At 45.2% G+C, this 16,637-nt stretch overlaps 1 protein-coding gene across 5 annotated transcripts in view; it reads left to right on the plus strand.

The window, feature by feature from the left end:
- The window catches only part of tp63 (tumor protein p63), a 42,302-nt gene that overhangs the window by 22,289 nt on the left and 3,376 nt on the right, over window positions 1-16,637 (plus strand). For 2 of the 5 annotated variants that reach the window (XM_084172005.1, XM_084172009.1), the window contains exons 3-9: window positions 6,777-6,963; window positions 7,417-7,532; window positions 8,289-8,398; window positions 8,626-8,762; window positions 9,160-9,242; window positions 10,813-10,937; window positions 16,383-16,591. In XM_084172005.1, the coding sequence (XP_084028131.1) occupies window positions 6,777-6,963; window positions 7,417-7,532; window positions 8,289-8,398; window positions 8,626-8,762; window positions 9,160-9,242; window positions 10,813-10,937; window positions 16,383-16,591 (967 nt within the window). The remainder of the gene's footprint in view (window positions 1-6,776; window positions 6,964-7,416; window positions 7,533-8,288; window positions 8,399-8,625; window positions 8,763-9,159; window positions 9,243-10,812; window positions 10,938-16,382; window positions 16,592-16,637) is intronic. The other 3 variants (XM_084172006.1, XM_084172007.1, XM_084172008.1) reach the window with 3 other exon arrangements.

Raw genomic sequence — 16,637 nt, forward strand, 5'->3', positions numbered from 1 at the left:
GGCCCAGCTCTGTCAGGACTTGATTTGGCATGAGCCCGCAGCCACCAGGGGGAAGGAACGCCACAGCATAGGCCTGTCTCAACCTGTACCTGAGACGTGTTGCTGGGAGGAGAACAGTCTGTTTGTGTGTGTTGGGTTGGAGTACCTCTGGTGAGAGATGGAGTAGAAACACAGTCACACAGAAACACACAGACACACACAGACACACACAGACACACACAGAAACACACAGAAACACACAGACACACACAGACACACACAGACACACAGACACACACAGAAACACACAGAAACACACAGACACACACAGACACACACAGACACACAGACACACACAGTTATGCAGGTGGTGCTGCACTGTGCGTGTGTGTGTGTGTGTTCGGTAGGCTAATGAATGTGCATTACACGTAAGTTGCAACCATTTGAAATATACAGGATGTCTCATGATCACACATGCTGTTGTCCATTGCAGTTACAGGGGATGAAAAAGAGGGTTTGATTCATTGTATCTATCTGGTGCACACAGTTGGAACGGTCTTTGGTGTCAGGAAGGACAAGGTGTTGGGGGTGGCTTTTCTAAAGAATGTCATTGATCAACAAATAACAAATCAAACAAGTCACGGTTTTTACTCTTGATTAACAAAAAAAAAACAAGTCACCTACCAACCTGCCACAGACAGAAGCTTAGTGTTTTTATTCATTAAAAATAACAACGCTCCAATTTTCTTCTCTCTTGACTCCTTGTCAAGCCTGTAAGTGGAGTCAACTGTAGTGACTGGCTGACTGACTGTCTGAGTAGTCAACTGTAGTGACTGGCTGACTGACTGAGTAGTCAACTGTAGTGACTGGCTGACTGACTGAGTAGTCAACTGTAGTGACTGGCTGACTGACTGTCTGAGTAGTCAACTGTAGTGACTGGCTGACTGACTGAGTAGTCAACTGTAGTGACTGGCTGACTGACTGAGTAGTCAACTGTAGTGACTGGCTGACTGACTGACTGTCTGAGTAGTCAACTGTAGTGACTGGCTGACTGACTGTCTGAGTAGTCAACTGTAGTGACTGGCTGACTGTCTGAGTAGTCAACTGTAGTGACTGGCTGACTGACTGTCTGAGTAGTCAACTGTAGTGACTGGCTGACTGACTGTCTGAGTAGTCAACTGTAGTGACTGGCTGACTGACTGAGTAGTCAACTGTAGTGACTGGCTGACTGTCTGAGTAGTCAACTGTAGTGACTGGCTGACTGACTGTCTGAGTAGTCAACTGTAGTGACTGGCTGACTGACTGTCTGAGTAGTCAACTATAGTGTATGTCTGTCTGTCTGTGGAGCTATGTACTCACGCTACCTGGTTCTCCCAAAGCATTTTAGAATTTTTGCATTGTAATTTCATGAAATGTCCATAATATATCTGCAATAACAGTGGAATGACAGTGTTTCACAGTATTACTTATCCGCCAGTGTTGTGATTGGCTGTGATATTCGCCTATTGATTTCTCCCGCCGGAACGGCATCTGTTGTCAAAATGGGAAAGCTGTTCTGACTTTGTGGCTGTGTTATCTAGTGGAAATTGGGTCAAGTGGCCAATGGAGAAATCGCTCTGTCATTTCCTGGTTGCAAAAATTCTACACTGTTCGCTCAATTTCAGATTATAATAAAAAATAAAAAAAATTTGTCATTTAGCAGACGCTCTTATCCAGAGCGATTTACAGGAGCAATTAGGGTTAAGTGCCTTGCTCAAGGGCACAGACAGTTTTTTCACCTAGTCGGCTCGGGGATTAGAACCAGCGACCTTTCGGTTACTGGCACAACGCTCTTAACCACTAAGCTACCTGCCGCCCTATGAGAAAACAAGCACTGTATAGTGTAGGGAATCATTGTACCATCTAAATCGCTGTGAAATATCTTCTCAATAACAGAAAATATAGTTTTTACAGCTGTTCGAAAGTAAAAGGCTGAAACGCGAGTCTCCGCCATGTTACAGGAAATGGGATGCGGGGAGATTTGTTTTGAATGCAGCCTAGTGCTGTTGCAATTCACCCATCTTCCACGTGGGGCAGACATTCTGAGACATTTTAGGTGTAGTACCCTTTTTAAATGGCCGACTTTGTCCCAAATGGCACCCTATTCCCTACATAGTGCACTACTTTAGACCAGAGAATGGCACCCTATTCCCTACATAGTGCACTACTTTAGACCAGAGCCTTATGGTAGCGCACTATATAGGGAATAGGGTGCCATTTGGGATGCACCGTTGTGATTTAAGCGGCTATGTATTGTGTTAGCAGTGTTTTCCTTGTGTGTGTGTGTGTGTGTGTCATTCATATTGTGAATGGCTCATAATTACATAGTAACACATGAGAGAGTACCGCGCCCTTCCTGGGAGAGGAGAAGAGGGCCACTGGGGGGCCACTGTGAGTGTTTTCCTTTCGGCAGCAGCTCCGTAGCAAACATACCGCCAGCAGCACATAGTCGCTCAAAGTTTGTGGCTTGAGGCCTGTGATGGTTGATCTTCATCTGGCTGGCGGTATGTGTGTTAACCTACAGGATGGCAGCAGTCTTAAACAACTGTTGTCTTCTGCCTCGATCGTGGCTGAGATACTGAGAATGCTTTATGTTTCATGTATTGTTGTCCTTAGCTAAATGAATGGTCAGTTTTGAAATTATTCACAAGCACTGAATCCCCCCTTTACGGCATTTTATTTTTTATTTATTTATTTAACCTTTATTTAACCAGGTAAGCCAGTTGAGAACAAGTTCTCACTTACAACTGCGACCTGGCCAAGATAAAGCAAAGCAGTGCGGTTAAAAACAACAACACAGAGTTAGCATATCTCTCTCTGTCTCTCTCCCCCTCTCTCTCTCTCTCTCTCCCCCCCCTCTCTCTCTCCCCCCCCTCTCCTGTGTGTGTGTGTGTGTGTGTGTGTGTGTGTGTGTGTGTGTGTGTGTGTGTGTGTGTGTGTGTGTGTGTGTGTGTTGGAGGAGCTACTCTTGATGAAAGGAAAGGGAGTGCTAGCTAGATGGATCGTCCTGGCACGAAGGAGAAGAGAGGAGACGTTTCCTTGCCAAGTAAAAGCTAGATTGTGTAATAATATTAAAAGTCAGACAGCTGCTGGGATGGGCTCCTTTCAATGGAACACAACTTAATAGAGATGGAATTTAATGTAGCATTGTTCTAGCGCACCGAACACTGCCCCGGGACCTTTTCACAATCTTCACAGGACTGCATTGTTGTAGCGCACCGAACACTGCCCCGGGACCTTTTCACAATCTTCACAGGACTGCATTGTTGTAGCGCACCGAACACTGCCCCGGGACCTTTTCACAATCTTCACAGGACTGCATTGTTCTAGCGCACCGAACACTGCCCCGGGACCTTTTCACAATCTTCACAGGACTGCATTGTTGTAGCGCACCGAACACTGCCCCGGGACCTTTTCACAATCTTCACAGGACTGCATTGTTCTAGCGCACCGAACACTGCCCCGGGACCTTTTCACAATCTTCACAGGACTTTGTCCCCCTTCAGAACAGGACTTTGTCCCCCTTCAGAACAGGACTTTGTCCCCCTTCAGAACAGGACTTTGTCCCCCTTCAGAACAGGACTTTGTCCCCCTTCAGAACAGGACTTTGTCCCCCTTCAGAACAGGACTTTGTCCCCCTTCAGAACAGGACTTTGTCCCCCTTCAGAACAGGACTTTGTCCCCCTTCAGAACAGGACTTTGTCCCCCTTCAGAACAGGGCTTTGTCCCCCTTCAGAACAGGACTTTGTCCCCCTTCAGAACAGGACTTTGTCCCCCTTCAGAACAGGACTTTGTCCCCCTTCAGAACAGGACTTTGTCCCCCTTCAGAACAGGACTTTGTCCCCCTTCAGAACAGGACTTTGTCCCCCTTCAGAACAGGACTTTGTCCCCCTTCAGAACAGGACTTTGTCCCCCTTCAGAACAGGGCTTTGTCCCCCTTCAGAACAGGACTTTGTCCCCCTTCAGAACAGGGCTTTGTCCCCCTTCAGAACAGGACTTTGTCCCCCTTCAGAACAGGACTTTGTCCCCCTTCAGAACAGGACTTTGTCCCCCTTCAGAACAGGACTTTGTCCCCCTTCAGAACAGGACTTTGTCCCCCTTCAGAACAGGACTTTGTCCCCCTTCAGAACAGGACTTTGTCCCCCTTCAGAACAGGACTTTGTCCCCCTTCAGAACAGGACTTTGTCCCCCTTCAGAACAGGACTTTGTCCCCCTTCAGAACAGGACTTTGTCCCCCTTCAGAACAGAAGTGAACCTGACAGGCAACGTTTTCCATCATGTTCTCTTCACTGGAGGGATTAAACACTGGGGTGCGTCCCAAATGTTACCCTATTCCCTATATTATAGTGCACTACTTTTGACCAGGGCCCATGGGCTAAAGTAGTGCACTATATAGGGAATAGGGGGCCATTTGGGACGTAATATGAATGCTTACAAAGCAGCAGCAGGAATCTGAGAAGTATGGTTATGTCTGGAAGAATCAACTGACTGTTTTCTTTGATGGCCTTTCTACCTTCTTACAGTGCCAGGTAGGCAGATGACCACTGACTGACCCTTTGGGCAGATGACCTCTGACTGACCCTTTGGGCAGATAACCACTGACTGACCCTTTGGGCAGATGACCACTGACTGGCCCTTTGGGCAGATGACCACTGACTGGCCCTTTGGGCAGATGACCACTGACTGGCCCTTTGGGCAGATGACCACTGACTGACCCTTTGGGCAGATGACCACTGACTGACCCCTTCTGTGTTTGGGAATGATTCAACCTCTGACTGTCCCATTAGTCAGGGAGCACCATAGCGTTGTGGATGACAAGTCTTTCAGTGAGGAAACTTCCATTCCTGCGGTCAGTGACACTGCTTAGTGTCAGCCAGGTAGTGGTGGTTACTGTGGTAACCACCTCTGACCTCATTTCTACAGTAAGAGCCAGGAAGACTCATGACGAAACACACGATGAGCGTCATTGAGTCCTTGTTGGATTGAGACCGAGACATACAGTGCTATGAGGAACCTCTGCCTACCTTGGCCATCAGATTGCAACACTGTGTCGTGTCCCCGTGTCTTGAAGATGAAAGATGAAATCCAGGTCCAGAGTTAAAGGAGGAAGGCCAATTAAATTGTCCCTGGAGGGAGGGGGTCCATTTTATTGCACCACTCCTCAGAAGTGGCTGGCTACTGCCCCGGAGCCCAACTACCAAGAGACATTAGCTAGGTGTGTCCCATCTAACAACAACCAAAAACACACACACACACACACAGAGCTTTACATTAACATTTTTAATGGGTAGCAATTATAAAAAAGCTAAAATGTTGATACAGAAATCAGTTTCAGTCATTTGTGGAATATGTTTCTACATTGTTTAAAAGCACTACCTATTGAGGTGCATTACATTAAATTCTACACTGTCTCTTTAAGAGTGTCCCGTTTGAGTGACAACATGTAAGAGATGAGTCATTCACTGCTGTGATCATTGATCTCCTGAAGAAGAGATCCCTTTTCCTTATCTGTCTGTGTGTCCCCAGATGTTTAGATGTACTGGTAATGTTACCATGGCTACATTCAGGAGACTACTGGTGAAGTAACCAGGTTGTTAGCTAGCCGAGGTAACATGACTGAACAAGGTGTAAACAAATGCTCGCAAGTGGTTTTGGAACGACCCACGACATGGTTTATGAACAGGGCCTTAAAACAATTATTTATAGAAAAACAACAAAATTGCATGTTCTAATTGGATGTTCTAATTTCAATTGCGCACCTCAAGAGACTGGTGTTGGCTGGTGGTGTTTCTGTACTGCATGCACAATAGCAGAGTTTGCAAAACAAAAGACCACCCAATTGATACAAATATTCATGATATCATATCATTCTGCCAGGTAAGCCTACTTTGCAGATAATATTTAATTTGGAAAGTTTTATGGGGAAAGCCTTTAGAAATGACTGTTTCGGCATCGCTAACTGTTTTCGGCATCGCTAACTGTTTCGGCATCGCTAACTGTTTTCGGCATCGCTAACTGTTTTCGGCATCGCTAACTGCCTTTACGTCTTCAGAAAATCACTGATGCATTCTTTCATATTCTTTACATGTTGGCTTTGGATTGAACGAATCGGCTCTCACCAAAATGGTCGCCCTGCCCACACACACACACATATATCACTGATGAAGAGCGTGTGTGTGTGTGGGTGTGCATGTTTCAGGCCATAATCACAGACCTGTCTTTAACCCTCTGTGCTACAGATTTTGATTTGATTTGAAGGCTAGAATGTGTTGATTTATCTGTGGTCCTAAAGGTCAGTGGCTCCAGATGCTCCATTTCCAGAGGATTCATCTACTTTGTAGTTCTTAGTTTTGACTGTCCTGGGCCTGACATTTAAAATGTGACCTTTTTTTTGAATTGGTTAGTCTAGGAATCTAACCCTTTGAACTCTCTTGTCTCTCTGCAGTACTGCATTTTGTACACTTTTTGGTAAAGTTCATGTTCATGTTAAATTATCTTGATGACAAGCGGCTCCTGATGAGGTTTCTATTTTGTGTTGAACTTTGAAGGCAAAGACAAATGTCCACGTTGTTTGGACCGTTTCATTTGATTCAATTCTTACCTGTCCCCTCTCTCTCTCTCTCTCTCTCTCTCTCTCTCTCTCTCTCTCTCTCTCTCTCTCTCTCTCTCTCTCTCTCTCTCTCTCTCTCTCTCTCTCTCTCTCCCTCTCTCCCTCTCTCCCTCTCTCCCTCTCTCCCTCTCTCCCTCCCTCCCTCCAGTACTCTACAGAGCTGAAGAAGCTGTACTGTCAGATCGCCAAGACGTGTCCCATCCAGATCAAGGTGCTGACCAACCCCCCGCAGGGCGCTGTCATCAGAGCAATGCCCGTTTACAAGAAGGCAGAGCACGTCACCGAGGTGGTCAAACGCTGCCCCAACCACGAGCTCAGCCGCGAGTTCAACGACGGTTAGTTAGTTATATGTCTCTCAGACACTCCTAAAGCACTGTTGATAACATAATATGTTTTTATAAACTGTAAAAAACTGAACATCTTATTTTGGACATTAAGCCCACGTATAGGTGTTGAGTCACATATGAACATGCAACATATTTTGCTGTTTGAGTTCAACGACCGCTAGTTAACTTATCGCTCTCAGGAAATGCTCCTTGCAGTGAGCATTTAGTTACCAATGTTTTGGATCACTATTATTATTATCATTATTAACTAACCTTTACTCCTCAGATGCTTCCTGTACCATGACATTATTAACTAACCTTTACTCCTCAGATGCTTCCTGTACCATGACATTATTAACTCAAATACCTTTGATGAACCATTGATCTCTAATTGATCTTCTCTGATATGAACATGCAACATATTTTGCTATTTGATAAGCTTATGGTATGTTGTGTTTGTAGGTCAGATAGCCCCTCCCAGTCACCTGATCCGAGTGGAGGGTAACAGCCACTCCCAGTATCTGGAGGACTCCATCACGGGCCGTCAGAGTGTGCTGGTCCCCTACGAGCCCCCCCAGGTAGGCTACAGTTCTCGCCTGTCTGCCCTCCTTACAAGCCCCCCCCCCCCAGGCAGTGTAGAGTAAGCCCTGTCACCACCAAGCCCCCCACCCCCTGGCGACAGACAGTCTCCAACCCCTGTCCACCTGCCTGTCCACCTTGTCTCTCCCCTGTCCCCTCTGTCATCACGGTGTCACAACCACCACTCTATCTATCCGTCTGCAACACCCTACGTGTCTCAGACGGGGTCACCGCAGCCCCTGAACTTCTGTAAACCTGGCCGAGACACGTACTGGCCCTCTCATAGCCCCCATACCCCCTCATCCAATCAGTCATTGACTGTCAGCCCAGCAGCTGGTGTCCTCAATATCCCTTGACCCCTACTGGACCCCTACTGTGTCCTCCATCAGTCCTGGCTCTGGACTGAACATTTTAGTCGTTTAGCAGACGCTCTTATCCAGAGCGACTTACAGTGCAGTTAGTGCATACATTTTTCATACTGGCCCCCCTCGTGGGAATCGAAACCCACAACCCTGGCGTTGCAAGCGCCACGCTCTACCAACTGAGCTACAGGAGGGGACACTCAGCACACTACCACCACTGTCATATTTAAAAGGCAGTGTTTATGTCCAGATGGTCAGATGTGTAGTAACTGTGTTTTTATAACCACTGACCATTTCCCTCAGTCATTCATTTATTTCTGTTTATGTCCAGATGGTCAGATGTATTGAGGTTGAGGTTTTAATTCACTAACCTGCTGCTCTCTTCTCTTCCAGGTGGGCACAGAGTTCACCACCATCCTGTATAACTTCATGTGTAACTCCAGCTGTGTGGGAGGCATGAACCGACGCCCCATCCTCATCATCGTCACCCTGGAAACCAGAGAGTAAGACATTAGTGTTGTCAGTGGTTACTAGGGATGCACAATTTCTGGGAAACTTTCCCCAGTTGGAGGATTCCCGGAATCAGGAGTGGGAATCTTCCAAACGGGATTCATGACAAACAAAGGAACTCTGTGGAAATGTCCGTATTGGGTATCCCACCTCCTCATAGATGGTAAATAAGTGTTACTGACCTGTCTGTCTGTCTGTCTGTCTCTCTCCTGCCTCCTAGTGGTCAGGTGCTGGGTCGGCGGTGCTTCGAGGCCAGGATCTGTGCGTGCCCTGGCCGGGACCGTAAGGCGGACGAGGACAGCATCCGCAAGCAGCATGTTACTGATGGAACAAAGACCAGTGAGGGTATGAAACGCCGTAAGTAGTGCTGGGAGCTGGTGGAGGACTGACTGACTGCCTCTGATTATACCACACTCTATCTGTCTCTCACACTGCATGCTGCCAGCCCCCGTGCTGCCTCCTCCTTCTCTGTGCTGCCTCCTCCTGCTCTGTGCTGCCTCCTCCTGCTCTGTGCCGCCTCCTCCTGCTCTGTACTGTGCTGTGTCCTCCTGCTCTGTACTGTGCTGCGTCCTCCTGCTCTGTGCCGTGTCCTCCTGCTCTGTGCCGTGTCCTCCTGCTCTGTACTGTGCTGCCTCCTCCTGCTCTGTGCTCGTTTTCCACCCTATGCTTGCTGAGGTTAATACATAGGATAAAGTTACCATCATCCCAGGTGTACCAGCCCAGGTACTTACCAGGCTTCTGTCCCCCTCCCCAGCCTTCCGCCAGGCCTCCCATGGGATCCAGATGTCCTCCATCAAGAAGAGAAGATCCACAGATGAGGAAGTGTTCTGTCTGCCTGTAAGTGTCTGCAGTCTGGCCACATTCCTCTTCTCCTTCTGCTGGGATTTCCCCAGGGAATTAAAATGACCCCATGATGATCCATACAGTATTGACTGACCATGTGAAGTTCTGATACTGTCTGTCCTATAGAAATAGAATTGGAACCCAGATGAACATATGACAGTCTCGTTGGGTACAGGAGGAAGAAAACATTTATATGGAGAGCGTTTCAAAATAAGAGCCTGAACTTCAGAACAAAAGTCCTCTGTCCATACTGGCAAAACCAACCCTGTTATATATACTATGTATACAAAAGTATCTGGACACCACCTCAAATTAGTGGATTCGGCTATTTCAGCCACACCCGTTGCTGACAGGTGTATAGAATCGAGCACACAGCCATGCAATCTCCATGGACAAACATTGGCAGTAGAATGGCCTTACTGAAGAGCTCAGTGAGCCAGTTCGTCAATTTCTGCCCTGCTAGAGCTGCCCCGGTCAACTGTAAGTGCTGTTGTGAGGTGGAAACGTCTAGGAGCAACAACGGCTCATCCGTGAAGTGGTAGGCCACACAATCTCACAGAACGGGACCGCTGAGTGCTGAAGCACGTAGCGCGTAAAAATCGTATGTCCTCGGTTGCAACACTCACTACCGAGTTCCAGACTGCCTCTAGAAGCAACGTCAGCACAATAACGGTTTGTCGGGAGCTTAATGAAATGGGTTTCCATGGCCGAGCAGCTGCACACAAGCCTAAAATCACCATTCGCAATGCCGAGCATCGGCTGGAGTGGTGTAAAGCTCGCCGCCATTGAACTCTGGAGCAGTGGAAACGCGTTCTCTGGAGTGATGAATCACGCTTCACCATCTGGCAGTCCGACGGACTAATCTGGGTTTGGTGGATGCCAGGAGAACGCTACCTGCCCCAATGCATAGTGCCAACTGTAAAGATTGGTAGAGGAGGACTAATGGTCTGGGACTGTTTTTCATGGTTCAGGCTCCTTAGTTCCAGTGAAGGGAAATCTTAACGCTACAGCATACAATGACATTCTAGATGATTCTGTGCTTCCAACTTTGTGGCAACAGTTTGGGGAAGGCCCTTTCCTGTTTCAGCATGACAATGCCCCCGTGCACAAAGTAAGGTCCATACAGAAATGGTTTGTCGAGATCGGTGTGGAAGAACTTGACTGGCCTGCACAGAACCCAGACCTCAACCCCATCAAACACCTTTGGGATGAATTGGAACGCCGACTACGAGCCAGGCCTAATCGCCCAACATCAGTGCCCGACCTCACTAATGCTCTTGTGGCTGAATGGAAGCAAGTCCCCGCAGCAATGTTCCAACATCTAGTGGAAAGCCTTCCCAGAAGAGTGGAGGCTGTTATAGCAGCAAAGGGGGGGACCAACTCCATATTAATGCCCAGGATTTTGGAATGAGATGTTCGACGAGCAGGTGTCCACATACTTTTGGTCATGTAGAGAATGCTTTCTATAAAACAATATTATATACGTCTCTGTGTGCATTATATTAATATTGTGGAATGTCCCAGCTGCTAACCAACTCCTCTCTCTCTCTCTCTGCCCCTGTAGATTAAAGGCCGTGAAATCTATGAGATTCTGGTGAAAATCAAAGAGTCTCTGGAACTCATGCAGTTTCTGCCTCAGCACACCGTGGAGTCGTACAGGCAGCAGCAGCAGAACATCCTGCAGAAACAGTGAGTATTCCTCCCTGTCAGACAAGATCTATTAGATAAAGGAGAACTATATAAAGGTTCAGTAAAAAACTAGAACCAGTAGCTGAAACCACTGAGCTAGGCTTACAACACTAAGCTGGTAACGAGGTCCTCCTCAGCTTCACTTCATGGTCTGGTTCCTTGTTTTGTCTCATAACTGCATGCTTCACGGTTGACATTTTAACTTGTTTGCCTATTAATTAAAGAAAGACTGTGTACTGTGTACTGCAGCATGCGAAGTAAGCTTATTTAAGGGAATGTCCTAAGTTGTGAAATGATAGTTTTACTTTTTTGTTTTGGATTCAACACCTGATTGAGCATGATAGCTTGTTTGGTGGAATTTTGCCTGTTAAGATTTAGGGTTGTGTAACATTGGTTCTGATTACTACAGTAATGATGTTTGAGCTGAGTGAATACAGCAGCATGATGACTATTTGGATAAGGATGAAGACAGTGGCTGTTTTGACAGATGAAAATTGTTGCTTTTTGGTTACTCACTCACTACATTCTATCAGAAGTTGCATAATGCATTTGCTTCTCAGAGGGTTGTGTGATGTAGAGCTGAGTTTAGAATATTATGGGATGTTACCTAAGGCTGGGCAGCAGGACCTACGCTCGGCCAGATGAAGCCTCCGTAGACTAATGGAAACGCCTTTAGGTGCTCTGCCAGGTTTGCACAACAACAACAGCCGTTTCCAAATCCATTATCCAGTCAGTCCCAGTAATTGGCTTGAGTGTATTCAGACTCTGTCATACACAAACACAAATGCTGCACTCCCTTGCCCTCAGTGAGGGGCGGCCTGGGAGCAGAAATCGGCCCTGGCATTTCTAACACGTTGACAAATTTTTTCCTGAAGGCCTCTACACCGGCCCCATTTATTAGCCAGATAATGATCGTTTTGCGCTAAAAAAAACAAGTTAGACTGGCCCACTGGGCTAAATATGGACCAGCCCATTTCGGGCAAATGCCAGATGGCCGGTCCGCCCCTGCCCTTAGTCCTCGCCCATTCAGTTAAAGGGCTGGGGAGAAAAAGGCGGTTATCTGTAAATTATAGTTTTAAATAGTGTGCTGCTTTCTTTGACGCCCTATGATAATTACTGCTTATGTTATCGTTTCTCATTTAGTAAACTGCCAGACTCTCTGACATAATGCTTGAAAAAATACTGGTTTGAAAAGCCAGTTTTAGGCGTAGCCTATTTTAGGTTTACTGGTAGTTTGGGTTCTGTCGTCCTGCCCTCTGGCGCCCCCATCCACAGTCTGGCTGGATGTGGCAGTGCAGCAGGTAAGGGCAGGGCCCAGTGGTTTTAAATGCTGCAACGCTGTCACCGGTTAGTTTCATAAGAACAGAACAGTATTTAGCCTACACTATACTTTACCCTATTTATGTTTTGGTGATATTTTCAATATCCTCAAACTCAAAACACTCAACAGCTGTACTGGACTGAAAATCTGCTCAAGTCGTTTGTTACATAGTTGACTGGACTGTTCTAGATTGTTCTCTAATCAGGTCCCCATGCCTCTCTTCTCTACATACTGCTCTGTATTCTGATGCTTTACTCTCATCTCCATGACCTTTCACCTGGATTATTCCTAACCCCAGTGGTGTTCTTCACAGCATTATCAATTAATATTAAATATTTTTATTTTGTTGTTTATTTTTTACTCTGTGGAAGGTCAAGTCAAGAGTCTCCCGATGTGATACTATTGCTGTCTAATAGTGCCCTCTTCTGGGGGATAATGTTACCACACACTACACTGAAATGGCCATCATTCATTTTCTTCTTAAATACTGTGTTTCCAAATGGCTCCGTTTCTCTACTTTGTAAACTCTCTCCTCTCAACTTTTGACTTTCTACTGGTTTCTTTGTCTGTTTCCTGTTTCCTACTCTCCTAAAGTGAGTCCTTATTTTCCTCTCTCTCTCTCTCTCTCTCTCTCTCTCTGGTTCCAGTCTGCTTAAAGCCCGGCTACGTTCGGAGCTCCTGGAGCCCCTAGCAGCAGAGCAGAGGAGATGATGCAGTACCTCCTGAGACTCCCCTCATCCTCACATTCCTCCTTCCTTCAGCCTCCTCCTTCCTCCTCCCTTCAGTTTCCTCACCCCTCAAACCTCAGCCACAATCAGACTAGGGGCTCCTCTCTCTTTCAGGGCCCTTTCTAATTATCTCTCTCCTCTCTCTCGCTCTCTCTATTTCTCCCTCTCTCTCTCTCTTTCGCTCCCTCTCTCCCGCTCTCCTCTGTCTCTGGGTTCCTGCTCTGAGGTTGTGTCTCTGTTGAAACTCTCACATTCTCCAAACAGAGTTAAATAAACAGATAAACAGTCTGTTGGTGCTTCATGTTCATGAAATAAAACATTTTTTTTCTATTCATTACTTATGTAACACAAATAATTTGCTACAACTTTAGTCTGTCTGGCAAGTACTCTGCATACCAGTCTACTGATAAGGTGCTGTCACATTCTAAAGTGATAAATGAAGATGTTTTTGCATGCCAGATTTTTTAAAAGAAACTTTGTAGCTAATATGTGGTAACACCAGTCTCAAACAGCAGACTGCGCTACAGTTATTCAATTCATTTGATCAGTTTGTTTCATTAAACATTTTACATTGGGAGTCATTTAGCAGACGCTCTTATCCAGTGCGTACTTTTTTCGTACTGGTCCTCTGTGGGAATCGAACCCACAACCCTGGCGTTGCAAGCGCCATGCTCTACCAGCTGAGCCCCACGGGGCCCCGTGGTCAGAGATGAGGTCGTACGGCACATCAAGGACATCATGTTTAAAAGCCCCATTCATGTCTTTGTTGCTTTTTAGGTTTATGTGTTGCTTATGGTAAAAATGAAGTTAGTAATTGAGTTACGGACAGGGACACAGTCTACTTGTATTGCAGTCAGAACACATTGCACATGCATAGTAGCCGCCTCTCGGCTGACCTCTCCTCCTATTGGCTGGGGCTTGTCAGGAACCAAGCACTAGTGTTTTTCTACAAGACTTATCTTGTCTTTGAGTTCTCTTAAGCTTTCACTTTATCTAGCTTTTTGTTTTCTCATTGGAGCTGGACTCAAACCTAAATGTGCGTTCCAAATGGTACCCTATTGTCTACCAGAGCCCTATCTATGGGTCCAGAGCCCTATCTATGGGTCCAGAGCCCTATCTATGGGTCCAGATCCCTATCTATGGGTCCAGATCCCTATCTATGGGTCCATATCCCTATCTATGGGTATTGGTCAAAAGTAGTGCATAAAGAAGAAATAGGGTGCTATTTGGGACGTGGACTTAGTAATCTAATGGGGAGAGATTTTATTATGAAGATAACTTTGATAATGCTGGTCATGTTGTATAAAGTCACTGCTGGACAGTTTGTTTGTTTTTGACCCATTTGATCTTTGAATTTTCTGAAAGATATTTAGCATTTATTTAGGATTGACAGATACATGACAAACATATTGCTTTATGTACAGAGAGCAGACTCTATGGATAACTTGCTTTATGTACAGAGAGCAGATTCTACGGAGAACTTGCTTTTGTGACCGTTGTTTGAAACAGATTGTTGTGATACATGGCTGTTGCACTTTGGTCTGTCAAAACTCAATAAATGTATTTTCTGCTTTGACTTTCCTTCTCCATTTCCCCTTTTTTCCTCTCCATCTCTCCATCTGCAACACAAGGAACCTCCGCTAAAGCCCATTATCCTACTAAGGGCTCTATTCAATCAGATCAGCTTCATCCGACATCTGCATAGCGGTTGTTTTGGCGGTGGCGGTACTGTGTTAGAGCTGTCCAATCCACAAGCGGTTCCTGGCGTTACACCTAAAGCGGACATTGCCATTTTAGTCTTTTTTTTTTTTTTAGCAGACGCTCTTATCCAGAGCGACTTACAGGAGCAATTAGGGTTAAGTGCCTTGCTCAAGGGCACATCGACAGATTTTTCACCTAGTCGGCTCAGGGATTAGAACCAGCGACCTTTTGGTTACTGGCACAACGCTCTTAACCACTAAGCTACGTGCCGCCCCATTGGCTGCACTGAGTTGCATTAACAGAAATCCCATGCAGACCTGTTTATAAGTTGGAACACAGGAATGGGAGATGTAATCTACACCTTGATTAGGCTGATAGAAATCCTAATTTCATTGAATTATTTCTATTCTATTTGAGTGTCATCATTTCTATATAGTCTAGTCTTTCTTGTTCTGACCTTCTAAGGAGAGTGGGGCAGGTGTGGCTTCGTGACAATCGCAAGAGCGGCTGCTCACCGATCTGACAGCTCCAACGCCAAAACATCTGCTATCGACAGTTAACGCTTGATCTGATTTGAATCTACGCCCAAATCTACACTCATAGACAACACATACTGTTAGATGAAACATACACTTTATAGTCATAGAGATATGCTTTGAGTTTCTGTGGCATGCTTGAATTTAATCATTTCCGATAATGTTGAAAACACATTGGCGTGTAAGAGATTAATTTGAAAGATTAATGTTTGAGAATAACGTTAGCTACACAATCTGTCAAAATGATTACCTAACCCAGTCAATGTTAACTATACTGAACAGTAAAACTGATTACCTTACCCAGTCAATGTTAACTATACTGAACAGTAAAACTGATTACCTAACCCAGTCAATGTTAACTATACTGAACAGTAAAACTGATTACCTAACCCAGTCAATGTTAACTATACTGAACAGTAAAACTGATTACCTAACCCAGTCAATGTTAACTGCTAAATGGTATATTATATTATATATTATTAACTATACTGAACAGTAAAACTGATTACCTAACCCAGTCAATGTTAACTGCTAAATGGTATATTATATATTATTAACTATACTGAACAGTAAAACTGATTACCTAACCCAGTCAATGTTAACTGCTAAATGGTATATTATATTATATATTATTAACTATACTGAACAGTAAAACTGATTACCTAACCCAGTCAATGTTAACTGCTAAATGGTATATTATATTATATATTATTAACTATACTGAACAGTAAAACTGATTACCTAACCCAGTCAATGTTAACTGCTAAATGGTATATTATATTATATATTATTAACTATACTGAACAGTAAAACTGATTACCTAACCCAGTCAATGTTAACTGCTAAATGGTATATTATATTATATATTATTAACTATACTGAACAGTAAAACGGATTACCTAACCCAGTCAATGTTAACTATACTGAACAGTAAAACTGATTACCTAACCCAGTCAATGTTAACTGCTAAATGGCATATTATTATTATATATTATTAACTATACTGAACAGTAAAACTGATTACCTAACCCAGTCAATGTTAACTGCTAAATGGTATATTATATATTATTAACTATACTGAACAGTAAAACTGAAATATTGTTCTTGTTGTTTACCACTGTATGTAACTAACAGCCAGGTTAACCCTTTGTCGTTAAAGATGGGATCTCTGGGGGGATGAGAGTAATGGGCTGTATCCTCCTCTCCCCTGCCCCAGGAGCTCCACGGCCCTTCAGCCGCCGTACGGCTCCAGCTCCCCTCCTCACCCCCACGGCAAGGTCAACAAGCTCCCCTCCGTCAGCCAGCTCATCAACCCCCAGCAACGCAACACGCTCACCCCTTCCTCCATGGCCCAAGGCCTGACTGACAGTAAGTGTGCCTTACCCCTTTGTATAGTGAGAGATTCTGCCCCCCC

Source organism: Coregonus lavaretus, assembly GCF_964263955.1.
Source record: "Coregonus lavaretus genome assembly, chromosome: 11".
Taxonomy (NCBI): domain Eukaryota; kingdom Metazoa; phylum Chordata; class Actinopteri; order Salmoniformes; family Salmonidae; genus Coregonus; species Coregonus lavaretus.